General features: G+C 37.0%; 1 protein-coding gene and 1 pseudogene across 1 annotated transcript; one reads left to right on the forward strand and one right to left on the reverse strand.

Annotated features, from left to right (window-relative positions):
* Nucleotides 1–1,488: 1,488 nt before the first annotated feature.
* Nucleotides 1,489–12,343, reverse strand: LOC107669107 (protein phosphatase Slingshot homolog 3-like; annotated as a pseudogene).
* A 2,323-nt stretch (nucleotides 12,344–14,666) lies between these two features.
* Nucleotides 14,667–19,733, forward strand: LOC107669088 (sushi-repeat containing protein X-linked 2). Its single transcript, XM_016461198.1, has 10 exons — nucleotides 14,667–14,915; nucleotides 16,913–16,993; nucleotides 17,071–17,262; nucleotides 17,397–17,573; nucleotides 17,693–17,816; nucleotides 17,906–18,027; nucleotides 18,411–18,590; nucleotides 18,687–18,820; nucleotides 18,927–19,048; nucleotides 19,542–19,733. The coding sequence occupies exons 1-10, from the start codon at nucleotides 14,846–14,848 to the stop codon at nucleotides 19,720–19,722; spliced, it is 1,383 nt and encodes a 460-aa protein (XP_016316684.1). The 5' UTR covers nucleotides 14,667–14,845; the 3' UTR covers nucleotides 19,723–19,733.
* Nucleotides 19,734–19,737: the final 4 nt, after the last annotated feature.

Here is a 19,737-nt window from a genome sequence, read left to right on the forward strand (position 1 = left end):
GATATAATAAAATATTTACAAAAATGTGAGGGGTGTACTCAATTCTGTGATACTGTATATATGAATATGAATTTTCACATATACAAACACACAATTTTACAGTAGCATTATTAAGAATAGGAATATCTTACAACCTGAAACACTACATTATACAAAAACAATCAATGAGAGTTTCCATTAGATATTTCTCAAGCCCCATTATAAATTCATTTTAATTTTTATAGCACAGACAACTTTGTATATCAAATTAAAAAGATACATGTTCAGATCAGTCATAAATAGAAAAAGCAACAGACACCTTGACTTGATATTTAACGCCACCTGATACCAACAATGGAAATGCGAGTTACATCAGAATAAAATGTATCACTGTTTTTGAAGTTGATAAGGCATGGCACATTATACATTAAGTGAAGAAAATCAGCACTTTGAAGGCTGTAGGTCATCCTCTATCGCTAATACACATAACTTAAGACATTCTCATGGAAAATAACTGCAAAACCAGTGGTGCCTCAATACTAGAAACATTCCACGACATAACTTTGGTTTCACAACATTGGCACTTTGTGCAATGACAGTATACACATTTCAACAAATGTTTTACAGCAGATTGTGTATACTTTATACATACAGGACTCATGCTTCACAAAGACAGGCTTACATACAGTACAAACAGCATGCATACAGTCCGATACTTGAGACATCATGCAAAGACACAAATCAACCACACCTAGGGCTAAAGACACATGTATTATGTAGGAGTTAGTTGTGCTAGTTTTAACTGCACGGATATTAAAACCAACAAATGTAGTTATTTTGGTCCACCTCTATCAACTAAAGGCACTGAACCATCATGCAGAATGATTGAAACAGCAGAGACGGTTAAATAACTGGCACATTTTGTAGGAAAATACTCGGGTTTCTTCTCAAGTTTTGTTTCCTGCATACTCTACAGGTTAAAAACAAATATTAAACAACATCTGCTTAATTTAAAAAGACATGAAAATAGCTCCAAGTGTTAAAAACATGATATAGCATGAGTAGCTACATCACTGTCAAGAAACTACTCTACCAATCATAAGTTTGGAGTCAGTAAGATTATGTTTTTGAAGTCTCTTATGCTTACCAAGGCTACATTTATTTGATAAAAAAATACTGTAAAAACAGTAAAGTTGCAAAATAATATTGCAGTTTAAAATAACTTGTTTCTAATTAAATGTATATTAAAAAGTAGTTTATTTCTGAAATGGCAAAGCTGAATTTTCAGCAGCCATTATTCCAGTCTTTAGTGTCACATGATATTTTAGAAATTGTAATATGCTGATTTGGTGCTCAGAAACAGTTCTTATTATCATCAAATGTTGAAAACAATTATTATGGTACCTGTGATACATTTTTATAGAAAGTTAAGAAACAGCACTTATTTGAAATAGAAATAGTTTTTAATGTTATAAAATGAAATGTCACTTTCAATCAATTTAATGCATCCTTGCTAAATAAAAAGCACTGATTTCTTACTGACCCCAAAGTTTTGAATGGTAGTATACATGAAAAGTTTAAATCCTTGATTGCTTTCTCTACACTTTTTCACCTACTGATCTCCACAGGGGCAGCATAAAGCGTCACATTCATGGAGAAGGAACAGCTATAAAGTAGATTTATTGCATAGGACTCCTAAAAGGAGTGAATCACACTCTTATTCATTTATTAAAAACAACATGAAACAATGCTATCGAATAGCTCATGTTTCTGTACTATGACATGAGAGATAACAGCCATAGAGAAATACTCCACTCGCACTATAATACCATATTAAAATCTGTGAAGTAAACTGAATTTTATGGCTCAGTATGACGGTGCAAAGGAAACAGAGATTTCAAAAGGCACAATGTGACATTTTGAATGATAATGCTCTGAGGAAAACAGTTCCTTTATCAATACTCACTTGACAAGAGGTGGCTGATTTTTTTTTCAAAGGCTAGATGGACAGGTGAGGGAAAAATGAGTGAGATAGCCATTGATATGTAACCATGTGCTTTTATGTGTTGCCTCCAAGTGAAATTACCTAAATGAGCCTCAAAACAGCAACTATATGAATAAATTCCCTAATTTTATTCTGCGATGACTCCTCAAAGAACTTGGAATGATACAATCAGAAGGATAAGACTTGTGCAAGAGTGTCTCTTATATTAGCATCACTGTTTGTGTTCTTTTTCCTCACCTTTTCACTTTTAATATTCCTCTTTCTCCATATTTCTAAACACGGCCCCTTTGTTAAAGTGCTTCAGAGACCAGCTTCATCCTGGTTTGTGTTCTGTGACTGTCTGCTGCTTGGTTCAGGAGAAACATCAACATGCGCTCTCTGATAAGTCAAGCCTCTTCTTCCATGACTCCGCCTTCGTTGCGCAGGAGAAAGTCTCTGACAGGCAGTGATCTAAACAACAGGAGTTCTTCAGTTAATGCTTGTTTGCATGTTTTTTTTACTTGATTTTTTATATATCTTAATCAATCAGTTTTGCATTCCAACCAATGCTTTCTTTTCCTCACCTCTTTATCTAGGCCTCTGTCCTCATCATCAAGCTGAATAGATTGCATAAGAGAGAACAAATCCATCCTGCCACTTCTGCTGGGGCTAGATGACACCTAGGGTTAAAGTTTTGCAAACATTTAAAAAAACTGCTTCATGAAAACACAAACCCATTCATTAAAACACACCCAGCTAATTTTCCAAAAAGGCCTAATATTACCAAATTTGATTTTTGATGATGAGTTCAAAAATATCAATAAAAACTTTCCATCACGTACAGTTTTTAATCATAAATCAAGATCTCTTTTTATAGATACATGTAAAGATACAGAAAACATCTTGGTCTCGTTTGAATTTTCTTCTGCCTCTGGCCATAATTTCTAACCTTGAAATCAGGATTAGGCTTAAAATAATATCTTCAGAATCATTACATGTGGAAATCGGCTGAGACCTGAACAAATAGTTGTAACCAGTCTCACGTCTTTGTGGCAATTTTTCTGGTAATTAAGGGATAATTCAAAACTTCTTCACCCATACAAATGGTTCTCGAAAGCAAAAGTGCAATGCACATGATATACCATGAGAAAGTGTGATGTGCTAGAGAAAAACACGCACTATTTTTTTTTTGGGAACCAGCACCCCAGAAGTAGAAAAAAACAAGTATTGGATTTCATTCAGAAAATATAAGCAGGATAGTGCAATAGTAAAGAAAACCACATTAACATCTGGAAGGCCTTTTAAATAGTCAAGTGTAATGAATTTAAATTATCGGCCTCTGAGAGCTCTAACCTTATCACTTTCTTGTACAGTAATAAGTGGGTTGGATGTAGCTGTAGCTGTATCTGCCCCAGACGTGTCGGGAACACTCTCATCCAGATGCTCATCAAAGACCTGAGAATGACAGAGGCATAGAAATAAACATACTTTTTGGGTAAAAAACCAATTTGGAAATTAAAGAGACTGAGAAGCATCAAAATGATATGACATTTTCTTACATCCGTTTCCTCCTCCTCATAACTGCTTTCCTCTTCTGGGCTCTCTGAGTCTTCCTCTTTCTGTTCCTGTTCACTCCCTGTGGCTGCTTCGTTGTGGACAGATGGCTGGCGGACTTCTGGTTTGGACTTCCTCCTCCAGAGGGCACTGTGGCGCTGTTTACTGCATGGCACAATGCCACGTTTGGAATGAAATTCAGTACTTACTATTGAAATGTGTAGGCTGTACTGCTTTTTTATAACAACATGTGAAACAAAAATCCACCTAATTCTGCAAGTGGTTTCAATTTATCAGATTATTTTTTTAAAAGGGCTATTTAGCCTTTTTTGTCCAACTGTGTAAAAATGTCTTGATAGCCCTACTAAAGGAGTAAAAAATAAATAAATAAAAAGAGATCGTAGCTGACATTACTTCCAATGCATTTTGGCAAATCTGTCTTCTGTGCACAATATGCTGCAGAAAGCTTCTGCATATACCGATTTATGTAAGGGATAATGTACATCCAGCTGGTTGTTATATCAGAATAAACCCCGACAGGGAGATCACGAGGGGTCTTGTATCAGCCTGAAGGGGTTTATTCTGAGATAACAACGCTTCACTGATGAACATGTATGTGTTCTTCCAGTATGAGAGTAGATCAGTCGCTTCCACATCGTAAACTCTAATATTCATATAGGTGAAGGATTCTGGAAAAAAGTTGTCAATCTCCTTGGTAACATTGAGGATGTAGCCCACACTACCAAAAAACAAAAAACATTCAAAAAAATTTTTATTTGTCTGCAGCAGAAAATGTTAATTTAAAGGATAACTTAATTATTTAAATGATTTAAAATATATTAAATAGATAAGTAATTAAAAATATGAAAGTATTAAATTATCTTTAATTATTTTAATTATAATTCAATTTAATTTGTATACTTGTTCTTCTGTAGTTCTTCAAAGTTGGCAGCATTCCATTCGGACCCCTTTGGGGGAAAAAAAAAGGACAAAAAAATGAATAAATAAGTGTATTTCCAACAGTATAGCAGACAAGACAAATGTCAACACTCACCAAGTAAAGGTAGTCCAAGATTCTGGAAGGTTTGTCCATCTGTGCCATTGTGACCATCATCTCATTGTCAATATACTCTTTGTAGTCCTTCATGTCTATGCCTATTCTGGACTCCAGGGCTGTTCGCACCTACAAACACACAGAAAGAATGACTGTAGCTCAACTGTATGGTGCTAGAAACTCCACGATCATGGGTTTGGGATACAAATCACATTAAAATGGCAAGTCACATGATATACAACGCTTACAAGCATCAAATCAAGCTTCTCACTAAATGATTGCCTGAGTGCTGCTGATGTTCATACCACAAAGATTATCTGGATAAGACAACAAGCCCAGGCACATTAACTTTGAGAAAGTTCTAGAAGAAGAGAGTCTTTAAAAGGTGTGTCTTCAGGCTTGCACTACTGTTAAAATGTCTGGGATCAGTCAAGTTTTTTTTTTTTTTAAGAAATTAATATTTTTATTAAGCAGGGGCACATTTAATTTATCAAAGTCAGGGCTGTACGTTAACTTTTTTTTCACATAGCACTGGTGCTACAGAGGTTGAAAGTTTTGTAGCACAGTCCAAATGGTAAATTTATTCATCGCACAGACCAGTTTTTTTGTAGCATATATGTCGCACTGTACAGCCCTGAAAGTGACAGTAAAAACATTTATAATAAAAAAAGATTTTCATTTCAAAAATGCTATTCTTTAGAATTTTCTAGAATGCTGCAAAAATGTTTCTTGAGCAGCAAATCAGCATAATGGAATGATTTCTGAAGGATCATGTGACACTGAAGACTGGAGTAATGGCCGCTGAAAACATACCTTTGCCAGGAATAACATTATATTTTAAAATATATTCAAACATAATGTAGTTATTTAAAATGGTAACGATTTCACAGTTTCACAATATTAATATTTTACGGTATTTTTAAAATAAATGGTGAACATAAGAGAATTCTTTCAAAAATTATAAAAAAAAAAAATCTTGCCAACCCCATAAGTTTTGAACTGTAGTGTACTTTGAATAACCTTAAAGGGGCCATATTAAATAAATCCAGTCCACACAGACCACTTACTGGAAATAAGCATACTGAAAATGAGCTGAAAAAACATGCCAATTGTGAAATGTTTTGCAACCTGTCGCAATGCAATACTGGCTTTTGCAAAGTGCCTGTTATGGAAAGATGGCAGCAAACCAACGACTGTTTAAAAAAAAAAAAAAAAACTTGTTGCATACATATGCAAAAAAGTTAACCAATCATAACATGCCGTAAAAAATAAAAAAATAAATAAAAATACGGCATAATGTACTGTATTATTTTGAAGGAATTTTTAAAGTGCAGATGATATTTGCACACATATAGTCTTAAAGTAAACATGAAATTGTGTTTGCAACCATTTGACTTCTGTTAAACGACCTATTCACACTCAGTGTGGAACTTGATTTTATCCATCAGGAACTGACTGGATCATGAAAAGTGGTCTATAGGTGACTAGAGGGAAGAGCTTGGTGACGTTGTGGGACATTGTAAAGCCATACTCTCTTTCATTTTACCTGCTTTGAGGTAATGTTTTCCAAGTCCTCAGTCCTCATGATATCTCGAAGTTGGGCTTTGATCTCCTTCTCCACTGACTCGCGATTCAATGATGAACGTGTTCCCGTGTCCCTCCTGACTGACTCCAGGCCAGTCATGGCCGCCCATTCATTAAGGCAGTGCTGGTCAGATTCCACGTTCTCTCTGTAATGTTGTGCCCACTCCAGCCCGCAGCCTGGTATGACAGCCCCGTGCACGGCCCGTTCACAGCAGCCATGCAGCGCCTGCAACACTGACCTTGAGTAAAGTGAGAGTGACATACAAGAGAGTGCTGTGAACAAGCAATCGACAAACCACAAACACATTTACAAGTCACAGAGCTAACTTGGAGGCTTTAGGCAGATGTCTAACAGTGTAGATGTAACTGACTAAGGACCAGAATAAAGACAAATAGCAAAACAGCACTGCAACTGAAAACAAAGATTTAAGTGTTTGTAGACTGCAAGACCAAAGTCGCACTGCATGCCGTTGATGGTTGAGGAAATTCGGTGTTTCCTCAGCATTTCCTGCTTTAAACCTTACCACATCGTCTGAATGGACACAGGCTTAAAGATTCGTGTCACTTCTGCAGATGTCACACTGAAACCTCTGTAAGAGAACGAGTGAAACAAGCTGTCAGAAAAGCGGAACTCTGGGGCTGAGGCTTTAACAGTGTCTAAAGTTCTGCAGGGCTGTGCAGATAAAACTATAAAGTGGAAGCTTTTCCATTCAAACCAAGCATCGTTCTATTTTGTTTTAAATGCTATTTACTTTTTTTATTTTATATTCAGTAAGTTTATATAGTTTAGTGTTGACTGTTTCATATTTTTTCTAGTGCTGTCAAACGATTAATCGCGATTAATCGCATCCAAAATAAAAGTTTTTGTTTACATAATATGTGTGTATACGGTGTATATTTATTATGTACATATAAATACAAACACAAGCATGTATATTTTTTAAAAATATATATGTTATGTTTATATATTAAATGTATTCATATAATATAAAATATAAGAATATGAATATATAAATGTATAAACGTAAATGTTTTCAAAATATATACTGTGTGTGTTTACATATACATAATAAATATACACAGTACAAGTACATATATAATGTAAACAAAAACTTTTATTTTGGATGCGATTAATCGTTTGACTGCACTAATTTTTTCTAAAGAAGCAAAACCTTTGCACTTGAGCTCCCTTCAATTTACAAACCACATTAAAAGCGTATGCGAGAGTTGACTTTGATGATAAGATAATGATATCAAGATTGCTACACATAGTACTAAAATCAAACACAAATACTTTTGCTGTTTTTGCTTTCCCTGCTATTATCATCATATGTTTGTACTTGATTAGTTGACTTCTGGTGAGAATGATTCAGTCTTATGTTCTTACCCATCTCCATCAAGGTAAACCTGTGTGTCACTCCATATTGGCAAGACAAGTCCAATAGTGCACTCATCACTGAGGAAGAGTAAAGAGAGAGAGAAAATAAGTGAGAAGTTTCTTGACAGGCTTACTGAAATATTCTGCAATTGTATTTAAAATTTTGCTAAAACTTTATATTTGAAGAGATGGTTCACCCCAAATGAAAACATAAAACAAATATTTTAAGAAATGTCTCAGCATTTTTTTGTCTATACACAAACTCAATACACTACCAACATTATTCAAAATAACTTATGTTTCACAGAAGAAATAAAGTATTGCAGGCTTAGAATGAAAAGTAGTATGATGACACAAATGTCATTTTTGGTTGAACTATCCCTTTAAAACTGCAACTAAACATGGGCACATGTTTGTAAAATATCTGCACATTCCATTTCCAAAAAAGTAGAATGTTAAAAATAAAAACACTCTCCTTCATTCAGTTGTGTTTTTGAACAGATATTATCAAAAATGCAACAGTAATTGGTCTATAAAACAATAGATATACAAATATTTAAAGGGGTCCTATTATGCTTTTTCACTTTTTCAACTTTAGTTAGTCTGTAATGTTGCTGTTTGAGCATAAAAAAGATCTGCGAAGTTACAAAGCTCAAAGTCCAATTTTAAAAGGAGATATTTTATTTAACAGAAATCACTTTTCAAAAACTACAACAAGCGACTCGTTTGGACTACAACGCATATTTTCCAGGATTTGTGATATCACAAATATCGACGAATGGGACGAGACCTGGTTGAGCTGCACTAGAGAAGGCAACGAGTTCACAACACACACTGGCCCAGCTAACCAATCACAGCCCACACTGGCCCAGCTAACCAATCACAGCACATTTCGTATTTCAGAAGGCGGGCCTTCATTTGATACAAGAACTATTCAAGCCGTTCATGCCAGACTGGGGAGAGAGGTGTTGTAATAATGTAAAATGTGAGAAAAATAATGTGTTTTTCGAAAAACCTAGTATGAGAACCTGTTCTAGTACACCCCCAAAACAAAATCAAGACTTTGTAAAAGAGCATAATAGGACCCCTTTAATAGGTATGTCCAGATTTATCTCTAATGAAATAAAAGCTGCTTATGAAGACTTAATTTAGTTAATAAAGACGTGCTACCTGTTTGACCCTGGGAAGTCCATGCCAAGTAGTAGACTCTCCTGTTTTTTGTTAAGCGTGCCGACTACAAGCAAATACCTCACTCTGACTGGGCTCACTGACTCCAAACGCACAGCCTGAGGTAGGGAGAAAGAGAAATTTAGGTACACTGTAAATGAATCAGACATAATTCATTAAAAAAAAAAATTACAATTACTGAGCAATTAAAATGAGATCTTTTCTGTTATTATAATTCAAGCACAAAACCCAAGCATGATGTTCTATAATCATGTTTTTTTTTAATACACAGATTTACCTAGCAAATTGTATTGTGTGTAACAGTATTCTTAAAGTCAAAACAAAGCTATTGTCATTTCTGCATAGCAGAAGGTGGAACAAACTACAGTGTCTCCAGAAACCACATTGCAGAACTTGTGACGTTGCACATGCAAAACATGGTGTCTAATATACACAGGCAGTAAGTACAAACACTTCCTTTAATCAGTCTCAAACAGACAAGAAATAATGTAAATGCATGAGATATTTTCATATCCATTAATTGTCCAGTGATTTGTGATTATAAAATTCATTTTGTATTTCTGTTTAATTTGGAGACCCTGAGCATAAAAAGGCAGTGTAGTAAAACAAGAGTGGGTTGAGGAAATCCTAACCAGTCTGACAGTGTCTTCTGGTCGTAGTAACGAAATCATTGCATGCAAATGTCTGCGCTGAGTGTCAGAGGCTCGGCCTCCTTGCCTAGGACCTAGCAGAGAGGGTACGGTTTCTTCATGCAATCCCTCCCTCTCTCCCTCTTCCACCAGGAGCACTGCCCCCTTAACCAGGGCGAAACTTTCTCTGGTGTGCGGAAATAAAAAATTAATCAGTTACGCATTTCTGGAGGAAACACTACATACAGTAAAATACACACGCGTGATTAAAGCTGCATCACCAACAATCACCTTTTCTGAAGTCTTCCTCTTCTTGGAATAAGCTCATCCTTAAAAATAAAATGAAGTCGATTACAATAGATTGAATTAGAAGTTACGGGACATTATAACTCTAAGACTCTGTAAACTCTAAGATTTGTCCAGAGAATGGTGATGTTAAAAATGGGTGGAGGGTGAATTGATTATGTGATGCACTTAATTGCAAACAGACACCAGGAGATTCTGCTTGACTCCTCTGGATCATCTGACTCAGTTTTAAGTGCTATTTGCCAAAACAGCTGAATAAAAACTTGCACCTGGGAAGGGCTTTTTAGCCTTTTTTCTTACCCATAACTCACTCTGACATGACTGGGTAAAAAATTTAAAAAAGGAAACCCGTAAACACAATGACAAGGCGTTTTGACAAAATTGCCAACTGCAATGCAGTGACAGTATGATAAGACACCGAGGAAGCTCATACTAAAGACGATAAACAGAGAGAAAGAAATCGAGTGAGAGAGGAAGACAGCGAGAAGGACACCAAAGAGGCTGTTATCAGTGCTTCTATGGAATGAGAGAGGAGACAGTAACATTACCTGTTATGTGACTGACGTGTCCAGACAGAGACAAGAAGAAAAAGAAGAGAGGGGGTGGAGAGGAGGGGCAATGAGGTTTTAGGTTAAAGCTCCAGTGAGACTTTACTCAAAATAGTCTGAACATAGTGTTTTATAGAAGATACATAGTTTGCATGGGTTATGGGTGAAAAAGGAATCTTGTGTTATATAATAAATACAAAGGCTACCAATCAACCAATAGAGACAGAGAATGATTACTTGACATTGTCCAAAACCTATCAAGAGCAGCACTAAAAGTTATCAGGCATTTTGGCTCTTTAGCAGAATCCTCATATAATCCTGGGTCTTTTTTTTTTGGAGCAGCGTGAAATTGATTCTCATATTCAGATTCACAGCAAATTTGGAAAGCGTTTGGTGCGCTACCCAGAAGACATTCCTCCTAATTATACATAAACTTGTGTACAGAAAAAGGTGTAGAGTAACTGGACACACATGGAGGGAGTGGGAGTAGGGTGAAAGAATGTGTGGAGAACTGCAACTGACACACAAAACGTTCATATCGTCTTCTGTAGCATTTTAGAAATGGACATTTTTCATTAGGCGCAATAAAACTCACCGGTGTCGTGGAAATAGATGGCGTTCTGTGCAAGGTCAGCAAAGCCATTCCACAGCCGGTTATCCTGCTTTAACGCTGGCAGACGAGTCAGAGCAGCTCAACAGAATGCTTGCAAGTTTACTGGGTTGAGTAGAAAAAACCCCACAAATAACACAAACTGATGATGAAAGGCACTACATCTGAAAATGCAATACTAAAAGATATTTATAGTGCAACTAGACTGAATTACTACAGAGCAAACTCATAATCTGTAATAACACCCAGGCATTTCCACAAAAAGGGAACAAAACAGGGCCTGGAACTCATTTTTAAAAACATGACACAATTTTATTTTCAGAACTAAGAGAAAGGAGATGCTTAACCTTCAGAAAGTGTTTATCGTCAACCTCAGGAGGTCAAAGTGTGTGAGCCGTTTTATTTTCCATTCATTTTCTATGGGGTTTCACCCTAGAAAGTAACTTTTATTTAACACTACAACGTCTGTGCAAATTCTGCAAACAAAATACAATCATTTTCTACATTTTCTTTTCTTGGAAGAATATGTAGAACACAATATGTGGGACTAAATATGTTAATAATTAAAAACAGTTTTTGATAATCAATACTAATTTTAATATAAAATTATTGTTTTTAATGTTTACTCAAATATGACACTGCAGTATGCAGTATTTTAATTAGATTATTTCAGATCTAAGGTCAGAAGGTCAAGACCTCTAATTGTGGGAACAAATTCACATTTATAAGAGAGGATACAAATATGAAAAAATAATAATAATTGAATAGTGTACCAAGAATCTATTAGGCGTCAAAAAAAAAAAAAAAAAGATTTGTGGCTTTGATGTCTTAGAAGTCAAGGAACGCCAGAGTGCATCCTAATAGTGTAACGTGCCATAAATTCCCAACACATAACTAAATCACGTAACTTAACGTAACAGGTAACCGAAATTAAACAGTCAAATGGTTCTGCGGTCTAAAATGGAGACATGCCGTGTATTTCTTCGCCATATCCATGACACACCATAATACAACGCGCAACCGATCCCACATACTCTGAAATGTCACAAAATGTTTTCGATATGTTGAATAGTGGATGAGGATTGTAATTATAGCGTAGTAACGCGGCTGTGCGAGTCATATCTACAATATCGCAGCTCGAGCATTTGCTGTTTTACAAGACAAACTTGTAATGTTTGCATGTTAGATCTTACGGTTTCATCTCTGCCTTAAAGAAATGTCTCGATAAAGTATGCCACATACCTAATAGCCTGCTAATATGTCTGTAGGTTGATGCTTTATTATGCTTATGTAGCTCCAACACAGCGGTGTTTTAGCCAACAACAGACTCGAGGCTTGTCATTTCCAGTTCCTTAAGAAAAGCAAGAGGGCGGATTAAACATGGAGAGCTCGCTTACCTGATGCGCTGAAACGCTGCGAAATTACAAGGATTCCCTCCTAACTGATTCTTCCTCGAGAAATCGTGTTAGTTATTTTGATCCTATGACCACAACTTTTGCATTGATCCAAAATCCATTTAAAGGGGAAGGCAGACTATATCACGTAACCAGGAAGACTTATTCTCGGCCGAGAAAAGTAAATGTGCCCTTAAATGGAAGAGGCGGATCGGGAGTAATTCGCCTATTAAAGCGACAGAGACATATTTAGTTAATCGGAGGATGAATAACGTAATGCCTTATAAAATGCCAATACAGTTATAGAAATGGATTAACTGTTCCAGCTTTCATTTACAATCTAAATAAGGGAAAAACAAAGTTTAAGTCATCTTCTGGTTACGTTAGAGGCCTTTAGGGCGTTTGCAGGAGTACAGGACCAATTTAAAGGGGTCATATGATGCGAATAAAATTTTTCCTTTCTCTTTGGAGTGTTACAAGCTCTTGGTGCATAAAGAAGATCTGTAAAGTTGCAAAGACTAAAGTCTCAAATCCAGAGATATTCTTTATAAAAGTTAAGAGTTAACCACGCCTACCTAAAACGGCTCGTTCTAACATGCCCCCACATATCTACCTCACTATGTGGGAAGATTTGCATAACGCCGCCCAAATGTTAACGCAAAGAAAGAAGGCGTAACTTTTATTCTCGCTGTAGTATTGTTGCCGCTGCCGCCATGCCGTGGAGACACTGTGTGCTTCAGACCGATGAGCTTTGTAAAAATCGAAACGTTTCAAAAAGGCGGGGCATAGAGAAACAATAATGTACAAGCTGTCTCGTTTAGAAGGCTGCACCCTCCGGAGGTCACATTCGAAGGCTGCATACGTCATCGAGGCTGTCTCATTTCAGAAAAGCAAGTAGGGCACTCTGAATGCGACCTTCTTTTACAGGAATTCGGAGGATGCATGAGGTGTATCCTTTGCTGCTACAGATAACCCACAATTCTTTGCGTCGCCGTAAACAACCGTCGTTAATTTGAAAAATGCTGGCGCCGGCAGGTGTGGTTTACAACTTACCTTAAATCAATAAACTTTGTTCTTAATATCCTCTTCCTTTTTTCTCTAACAGATGTCTGCTGTACGTACGCTGCAGCTCCTCAAACATTGAACAAAATAAAACAAGTACAAGCTTTTTTTTTTTTCAAATTACTTTCCAAATTTAGAAATAATTTTCCTTCATTTAAGTAGTGTGAGAGCGCAACGATGCTCTAAATGTGTTGGCATAGCAACGTGATATTTCCGGTTTCCTTTTCCGCAAACGTCATCATCTTTCAATTGCGTATGGTCAATTTTAATACCTTGTCTTTAATACCTTGTGCAACAGTTATCTCCAGACAGTCCTTGAATTAGACCGATTTCTATAGGTTACACAGAGTTACGCCAGTAGGCGGCGATCACTGACGCACTAAACACCCCCTCTACTGTTCAATATTTAAAGTGTACAGTGCCAAACTCTTAACAGAAGAAGTTTACTTAAAGCACATAATATGTAACATTAGCCTTTAAAATAGTGACACATTTCACACAACGGATGGCGATTAAGTACTGAACTCAAATTTGTAAAACGTTTTCTGAAGCGGCATCGTCTACCATTCCGTCCGCCATCCAGGTAACTCCGCCCCTTCCGCTACGTAGTAGGGTACGCTGCAAACGCCGAGTGCTTTAGCATTCCACTTTTTATTTATTTGTTTATTATTTTTTTGGTTATTCGAAATGCACTTTGCACGGGTGCGCTTTTTAGTGTGAACACACTACTCACATTATTTATACTACAAAATGGAGAAAAACAAATTCGTTCAAAAGACTGATTCATTAAGGAACGCCGCTACTGTACTGGATTTATCAAATGCGTGAATAGTTCATTACTGCTAGCTAGACTAAAGACTGCAGTAATGAGGATGTTTGAAATGTTTCAAAATGTATTCAATTCATGAAACTTCAAAATAACATATGTATATTTTACCCTATAAATCTAAATGAATTTCTTTGTCTTGCCAACCCTGAGGTATATTTGAAGAGTTCAGATGCAAAGCTCTAAGTGCCATTTGAAATTTTAATCTAAAATGAGCATTTTTATCAGGCTCCTATGTGTAGGTTCAGTAATTTCACTTTAATGGCAGTGAATAGGTTATTTTCATTGCCATTAATGTGAATGAACTGAACATAAACATAGGAGCCTGAGAAAAATGCTCATTTTAGAAGAAAACTTCAGACTGAGACTCTTCATTTGTTCTTTAATTATTCAGTAGTTTCTAATTCCTTTTGTTATTGTAACTACAGAGTAGAAAAAAAAACATTTGAAATGCTTTTTATAGACCTTATTTTTTTTTGGCCATAGTTTCAAAATAATGGAACAGCAGTGCCACCATCCGTCCAAGCATATTACACAGAAGAGTTGCAAGTCCGACTAGTGGAAGAAATTTGTGCTGAGATAATGTAGAGACGCCAGTCGCTTGAAGGCTGCGTGGGATTCACTGCTTGGGACTAACCTCTGTCAAGAATTTGTTATCCGAACGATCACTTTGGAAATAGCAGAATATATTTTAAGTAAAATTCTGCTTTTAACATTTATAGCCATATTTCCGCCTGACACCTAATGCAATGATCAGATTTATTGTTCTTTTTGTTGAGTTGTGCATCGTTTGTCAGTCTCTGGGTGATTACACTGAGGGTAAGAGATCTTTATTTTCTCTTTCTTTATGAAACGGTAATCTTCTCTGGTTTGAACGGTGTGGTTATTTTTGTAAAGCAAAGTACATAATTTAAGCTCTCTCAACCGTTCAGCTGTGTTTACCTTTGCACTGAAGTTACGGACTATCAGGTCTTAATGGATAAATGGAGATTTTGTTTTAGCTTTTAGGAATGAACTGAATATAAAAACCTTCATAAATAATAGTATGCAGGCTAAAGTGACTAAACTTTTAAACATGTTCTTTAATTTTGCGTTTTAGCCTTTTCCCTCCAGCTATTGATTCTCAAAACCCCACACTGTCATTCAGTCGCGCACTAGTTTGTCTTGGAAGATTCTGATTCACAAATGATTCAGCCTCCAGGGGAATAAGTCACGTACATTTGGCCAAAGGAGTAGTTTCATAGACATAAACATACATTGTTTCATCCATTAAGCGTTTAATGTATCTAATGACATATTATTAACGTTCACTGTTTGATGAATGATGTCCATACCATCTAAACAGTTGTAATCATAACCCAGTGACCCAGTAAATCACTGAGTATGAGCTCACCATTTGTGACAGAGCCCTAATTTGACCTTTTTAAAGGAACAACTTTACCTGTGTCATGTTTGGGTCCAAGACCAAACAAACAAACAAGCAAGAAATATCTTGCCATGTACTGTATCAGCTATGCAAGTGAACTGATTGAATGCTCATGGGAATGTACATATTTTGTGTGATTAAAAGAGTAAAGTTGTTTGGCTTTCGGCACAGTTCCAAATAGTTTGTGAAAATGAGAACATCATTTTCCTCACACAAGTTGGAAAGTTTTCCCTTGAGGAGGGCTACATAATGTTTTCCTGGTAGTGTACAGCAGTGTGGGTATTGACAAATGTTGAGTCACAGTCTTGGTATGTTTCAACTCTGTAGACAGCTGCAGTCAGTCTCTATCAGTATAAATTCTGCATTTATATATTTAAATAAATGTATTTAAAAAGTCTGCCCATCTGTCCATGGTGTTTCCTTGCCTAAAGCCCAAAGACTCTGGGATAAGCTCCAGCATCCCCCGACCCTACATAGGACAAACGGTTTGTAAATTGGATGGATATTTAAAATGAGATCCCTCTAGGTCTGGCAACATCTTTGCATACTGTTATCCTCTTTCCATATCATTGGCATAGATTCAGATATTCTTGTGCTCAGACATGTCTCAATTTTTTACTTTGAAGGAAATGGTGAGTTGTAAGAATATATTCCGTGACTCAATAAGTATCCATCCATTTGTCTATAGCTGCTTGTTCTATGTACAGTCACTGGATTCTATCCCAGCATGACTACGGATGAAGGCAGGGAAACACCCTAGACAGGTGACCAGCTGCCAGTATTAGGTGAACTTCAGCTTAGAAAATGAGTGAAATGTAAAACTTTTTTCATGCATGGAAAAGTACTCCTGATGAGACAGTCTCTACAAAATTATTTTCAAAGATCCTAATCCAGTAAACATGGACTTGGAAACCCTGACTTGGCTGGCTCTTCAGTTTTCTGTGTGTAAACAGCAGCACCTTTTGGCAAATGTGATTTTGGCATTGGCTAAAACAATTCTGTCCTAGATTTCAGCTGACATTCTGTACAGTATTGAACTTTTTTAAGCTCCCTTTAGGGGTCTTCTCTGAATATTTTTCCTGAAATTATCCTTATATTTTAGGGAAAGCTCATGGTTCTAAACAATGTGTTTCAAAGAGGTTTATGTATGTGAAACCGGAAAAGCGTGAGAGTGGAAAGAATGATGATGGTGGTTGTGCTGCTTGGAAACAAAAACCGGGGTGGTTGGGGATCTTTTTCTCTACTGCTGAGGCTGCAGGATACTAATGATGCAGCTGATTTGCTGCTATGATGATGTGCCGGCCAATATTTAGACTCAAGTCTTTTGGAAGATGACTTTTAGAAGACTTTTTTGAGATCAAAGCTTCAGGTTTTATGTTTGCTCTTTTAGGCTCAGCGTCTTCTTACCAGGACACCAATGAAGTTGTGCATGAGGACGAGACTTACTACACCCCTCAGTTGGACTATAAACGTAAATATGTGCACTAATTATACAATATGACTAAATGCGAAATGCTACAGCTACTTTAAAACCATTTTTGCCATCAGATCCGCAGTGGTGCCATGTACTTAAGCTGTCCAATGGAGAAGTGTCCTGTTCTTCTCCTCGAGGCGGGCACCACCGGGGCTCGCTTGGAACTCGCTGTTTGCTCTCCTGTGTTCGAGGATATAAACGGCTGGGACGATCATCTGTGCAGTGCATGCCCAACCGCCGCTGGTCTGGATCCGCTGTTTGTCGAAGTAAGTACACTTAAAAGGTGTCATAATAATTGTGTCACAAAACTAACTCTTTGATACAGTAACAAACATGTATTTGGCAGCTGATGCAGAGTACCTTACTTGAACCATGTGTTTATATTATGTCTGAATCTTAGAGATACGCTGCCATGTTCTGCCTCTGATTGACCACGGTATGTACAGTTGCACCCGTGGTTTCGTGGTAGACTCCAGGTGTGACTACACCTGCTATGAAGGCTACCAGATTGAGGGAGATCGCTACCGGATGTGCCAAGAAGAGGGAACATGGAGTGGCACAGAACCGACGTGTGCAGGTACATTTGCAAGTCTAGTCTAATGTATTCATTTGATAGATTGCAGATGCCATTATGTCATTATCTATTAAATCAGAGAGAATACGTTGTAACATTGAATAAAAATTGCATTGTTTCAGATCATGATCCCCCCAAACTGAAATGTCCTTTGTCCAGAGTGAAGGTAGCAGAACCAGGAAAACTAACTGCCATGGTTTCATGGGAGCGTCCGGTTGCTAAAGATACCGCTGACAGAGCACTTCAGTATGTGCATCACATTTTATGAAAGCCATCCAACTTCCTCTGTGTCTAAGAAGCAACCTGTAAACTGCATTTTTGTCATCCTTTATCAGGGTCTTGCGAAATGGGCTGGAGTCTGGATCTGACTTTCCTGAAGGAATGCATGTAATTCGATATAAAGTCTCTGACCAGGCTCGCAACAGAGCCACATGCAAGTTTACGGTGCATGTTGAAGGTGAAGCCAGTATACAATTTTGATTTGCTTCTGCTTCGAAGTGTTAAAGAGAAAGTTCACTCAAAAATGAAAACGGTGTCATCATTTACTCACCTTTGTTATTTCAGATTTCTGTGGAACATAAATATTGGACCCCACTGACTTAGTTTCATTACATGGACCAAAAGCACTGAGACATTTTTCAAAATATCTTTTGCATTCAACAGAAGAAATAAAGCCATGAGTAAATGATTACAGAATTAAATTATTTTGGGGAACCATGCCTTTAACTGTAACTAACATTAATAATATGTGACTTAAGGCTTTAAATTCCTTCTCTAGATCCAGTCAGTTGTACTATACAGTGGTATATATGCCTAAAACCAAAATGTTCGTTCCCTCAGTGAGACGATGCCCAAAGCTTAAGCCACCTATGCATGGCTATCTGACATGCTCATCTGATGGCAATAATTATGGGGCTGTATGTGAATATGATTGTGATCCTGGCTTCGAAAGGACAGGTTTTGCAACACGCGTTTGTCAGCTCAATCGCAGCTGGTCTGATGAAGCCGCTCAGTGTGTATGTGAGTATGTGGTTGAGGTTAGGTTTATTTTTAACTGAAACAAAGTCAAATACTTTTTCTCAATTTTTTGTGTGAAACATTTGCTTTTTCTTTTAGTAATGGCTATTAAAACAGACGTCAGGTCTGCTGGTGCTCTGCTTGACCAGTTTTATGAAAAGAGAAGGCTTCTTGTTGTGTCTACTCCAGACAACGCTAACCAGAAGTACAGGCTTCAGAATATTATGCTGCAGGTAGTATAGACACTGTGCGTCTTTGACTAAAGCAAAAATTATTTTAAATAAGGAGAGTATCGATCTTATTACAGTGCATAATATGATTGTGGGAACATTCTGACAGAAAGCTGAGTGTGGTCTGGATCTGCGACATGTGACAGTGATCGAGCTGTTAGGAACTTCACCTCGTGAAGTGGGCCGCATCAAAGAACAACGACTAGATCCTGAAGTCATAGAGGGTCTTAGGTAACTTCCGAATTATCTACACCGTAGTGTTTACATGTTAAATACTGTATACTTACTAATACTATTGTATTTACAGACTTACATGGAAGTCATACTGGCAGATGACTGCAATATTACAAACAAATACACAAAGTCAACATGATATTAACAATATTTACTTTTTTAACGTCCTGTAGGTTCCCAATTGATAAAATCAAATCCTATTCTAAGCCTTCTCATTTTATATCAAGTAACATGGAATTAAACTGGATTTAATACCGACTTTAAGTTCCAGCAGAGACATACTGACCAGCCTATTTTCTATTCAAGACCAGGCCATATTTTGATAAAAGACACATGACAATTTTGGACAAAACACTTTCATGAGGTTTTGCAACAACAGTGACTCTGAAAGAAAGTGCTGAAAGAAAATGCTTGGCTGATTCTCTCCACTGTGCATGTGTGTTTCCAATCTAAATGTGGTTTTCATGTGTTTTTTGTTTGTATGTAACAGACAGGCACTGTATATATCTACGGCATATTTCACCATGGTGCTGCTGGATGAGTATGGTGTGGATCGGGAGCGCTTTGTTAACCCCACCACCTCTGATGAGCTCTACTCATATGTAGATGAGTATCTCCTCGCAGAGGAGGAGCTAGAGAGACTGGAGATGAACAGGGACTTCTGTGACTGACCTCGGTCTGATCAA

The sequence above is a fragment of the Sinocyclocheilus anshuiensis genome, unplaced genomic scaffold (genome assembly GCF_001515605.1).
Source record: "Sinocyclocheilus anshuiensis isolate Anshui unplaced genomic scaffold, SAMN03320099.WGS_v1.1 scaffold124, whole genome shotgun sequence".
Taxonomy (NCBI): Eukaryota; Metazoa; Chordata; class Actinopteri; order Cypriniformes; family Cyprinidae; genus Sinocyclocheilus; species Sinocyclocheilus anshuiensis.

What these genes read in the sequence shown, in the direction of transcription:
- LOC107669088 (XM_016461198.1), top strand. Translation starts at nt 14,846, where the DNA reads ATGATCAGATTTATTGTTCTTTTTGTTGAGTTGTGCATCGTTTGTCAG. An exon ending in GTTTACGGTGCATGTTGAAG is followed by an intron (nt 18,028 to 18,410) that starts GTGAAGCCAGTA and finishes TCGTTCCCTCAG; the next exon opens with TGAGACGATGCCCAAAGCTT. An exon ending in GAAGTCATAGAGGGTCTTAG is followed by an intron (nt 19,049 to 19,541) that starts GTAACTTCCGAA and finishes TGTATGTAACAG; the next exon opens with ACAGGCACTGTATATATCTA.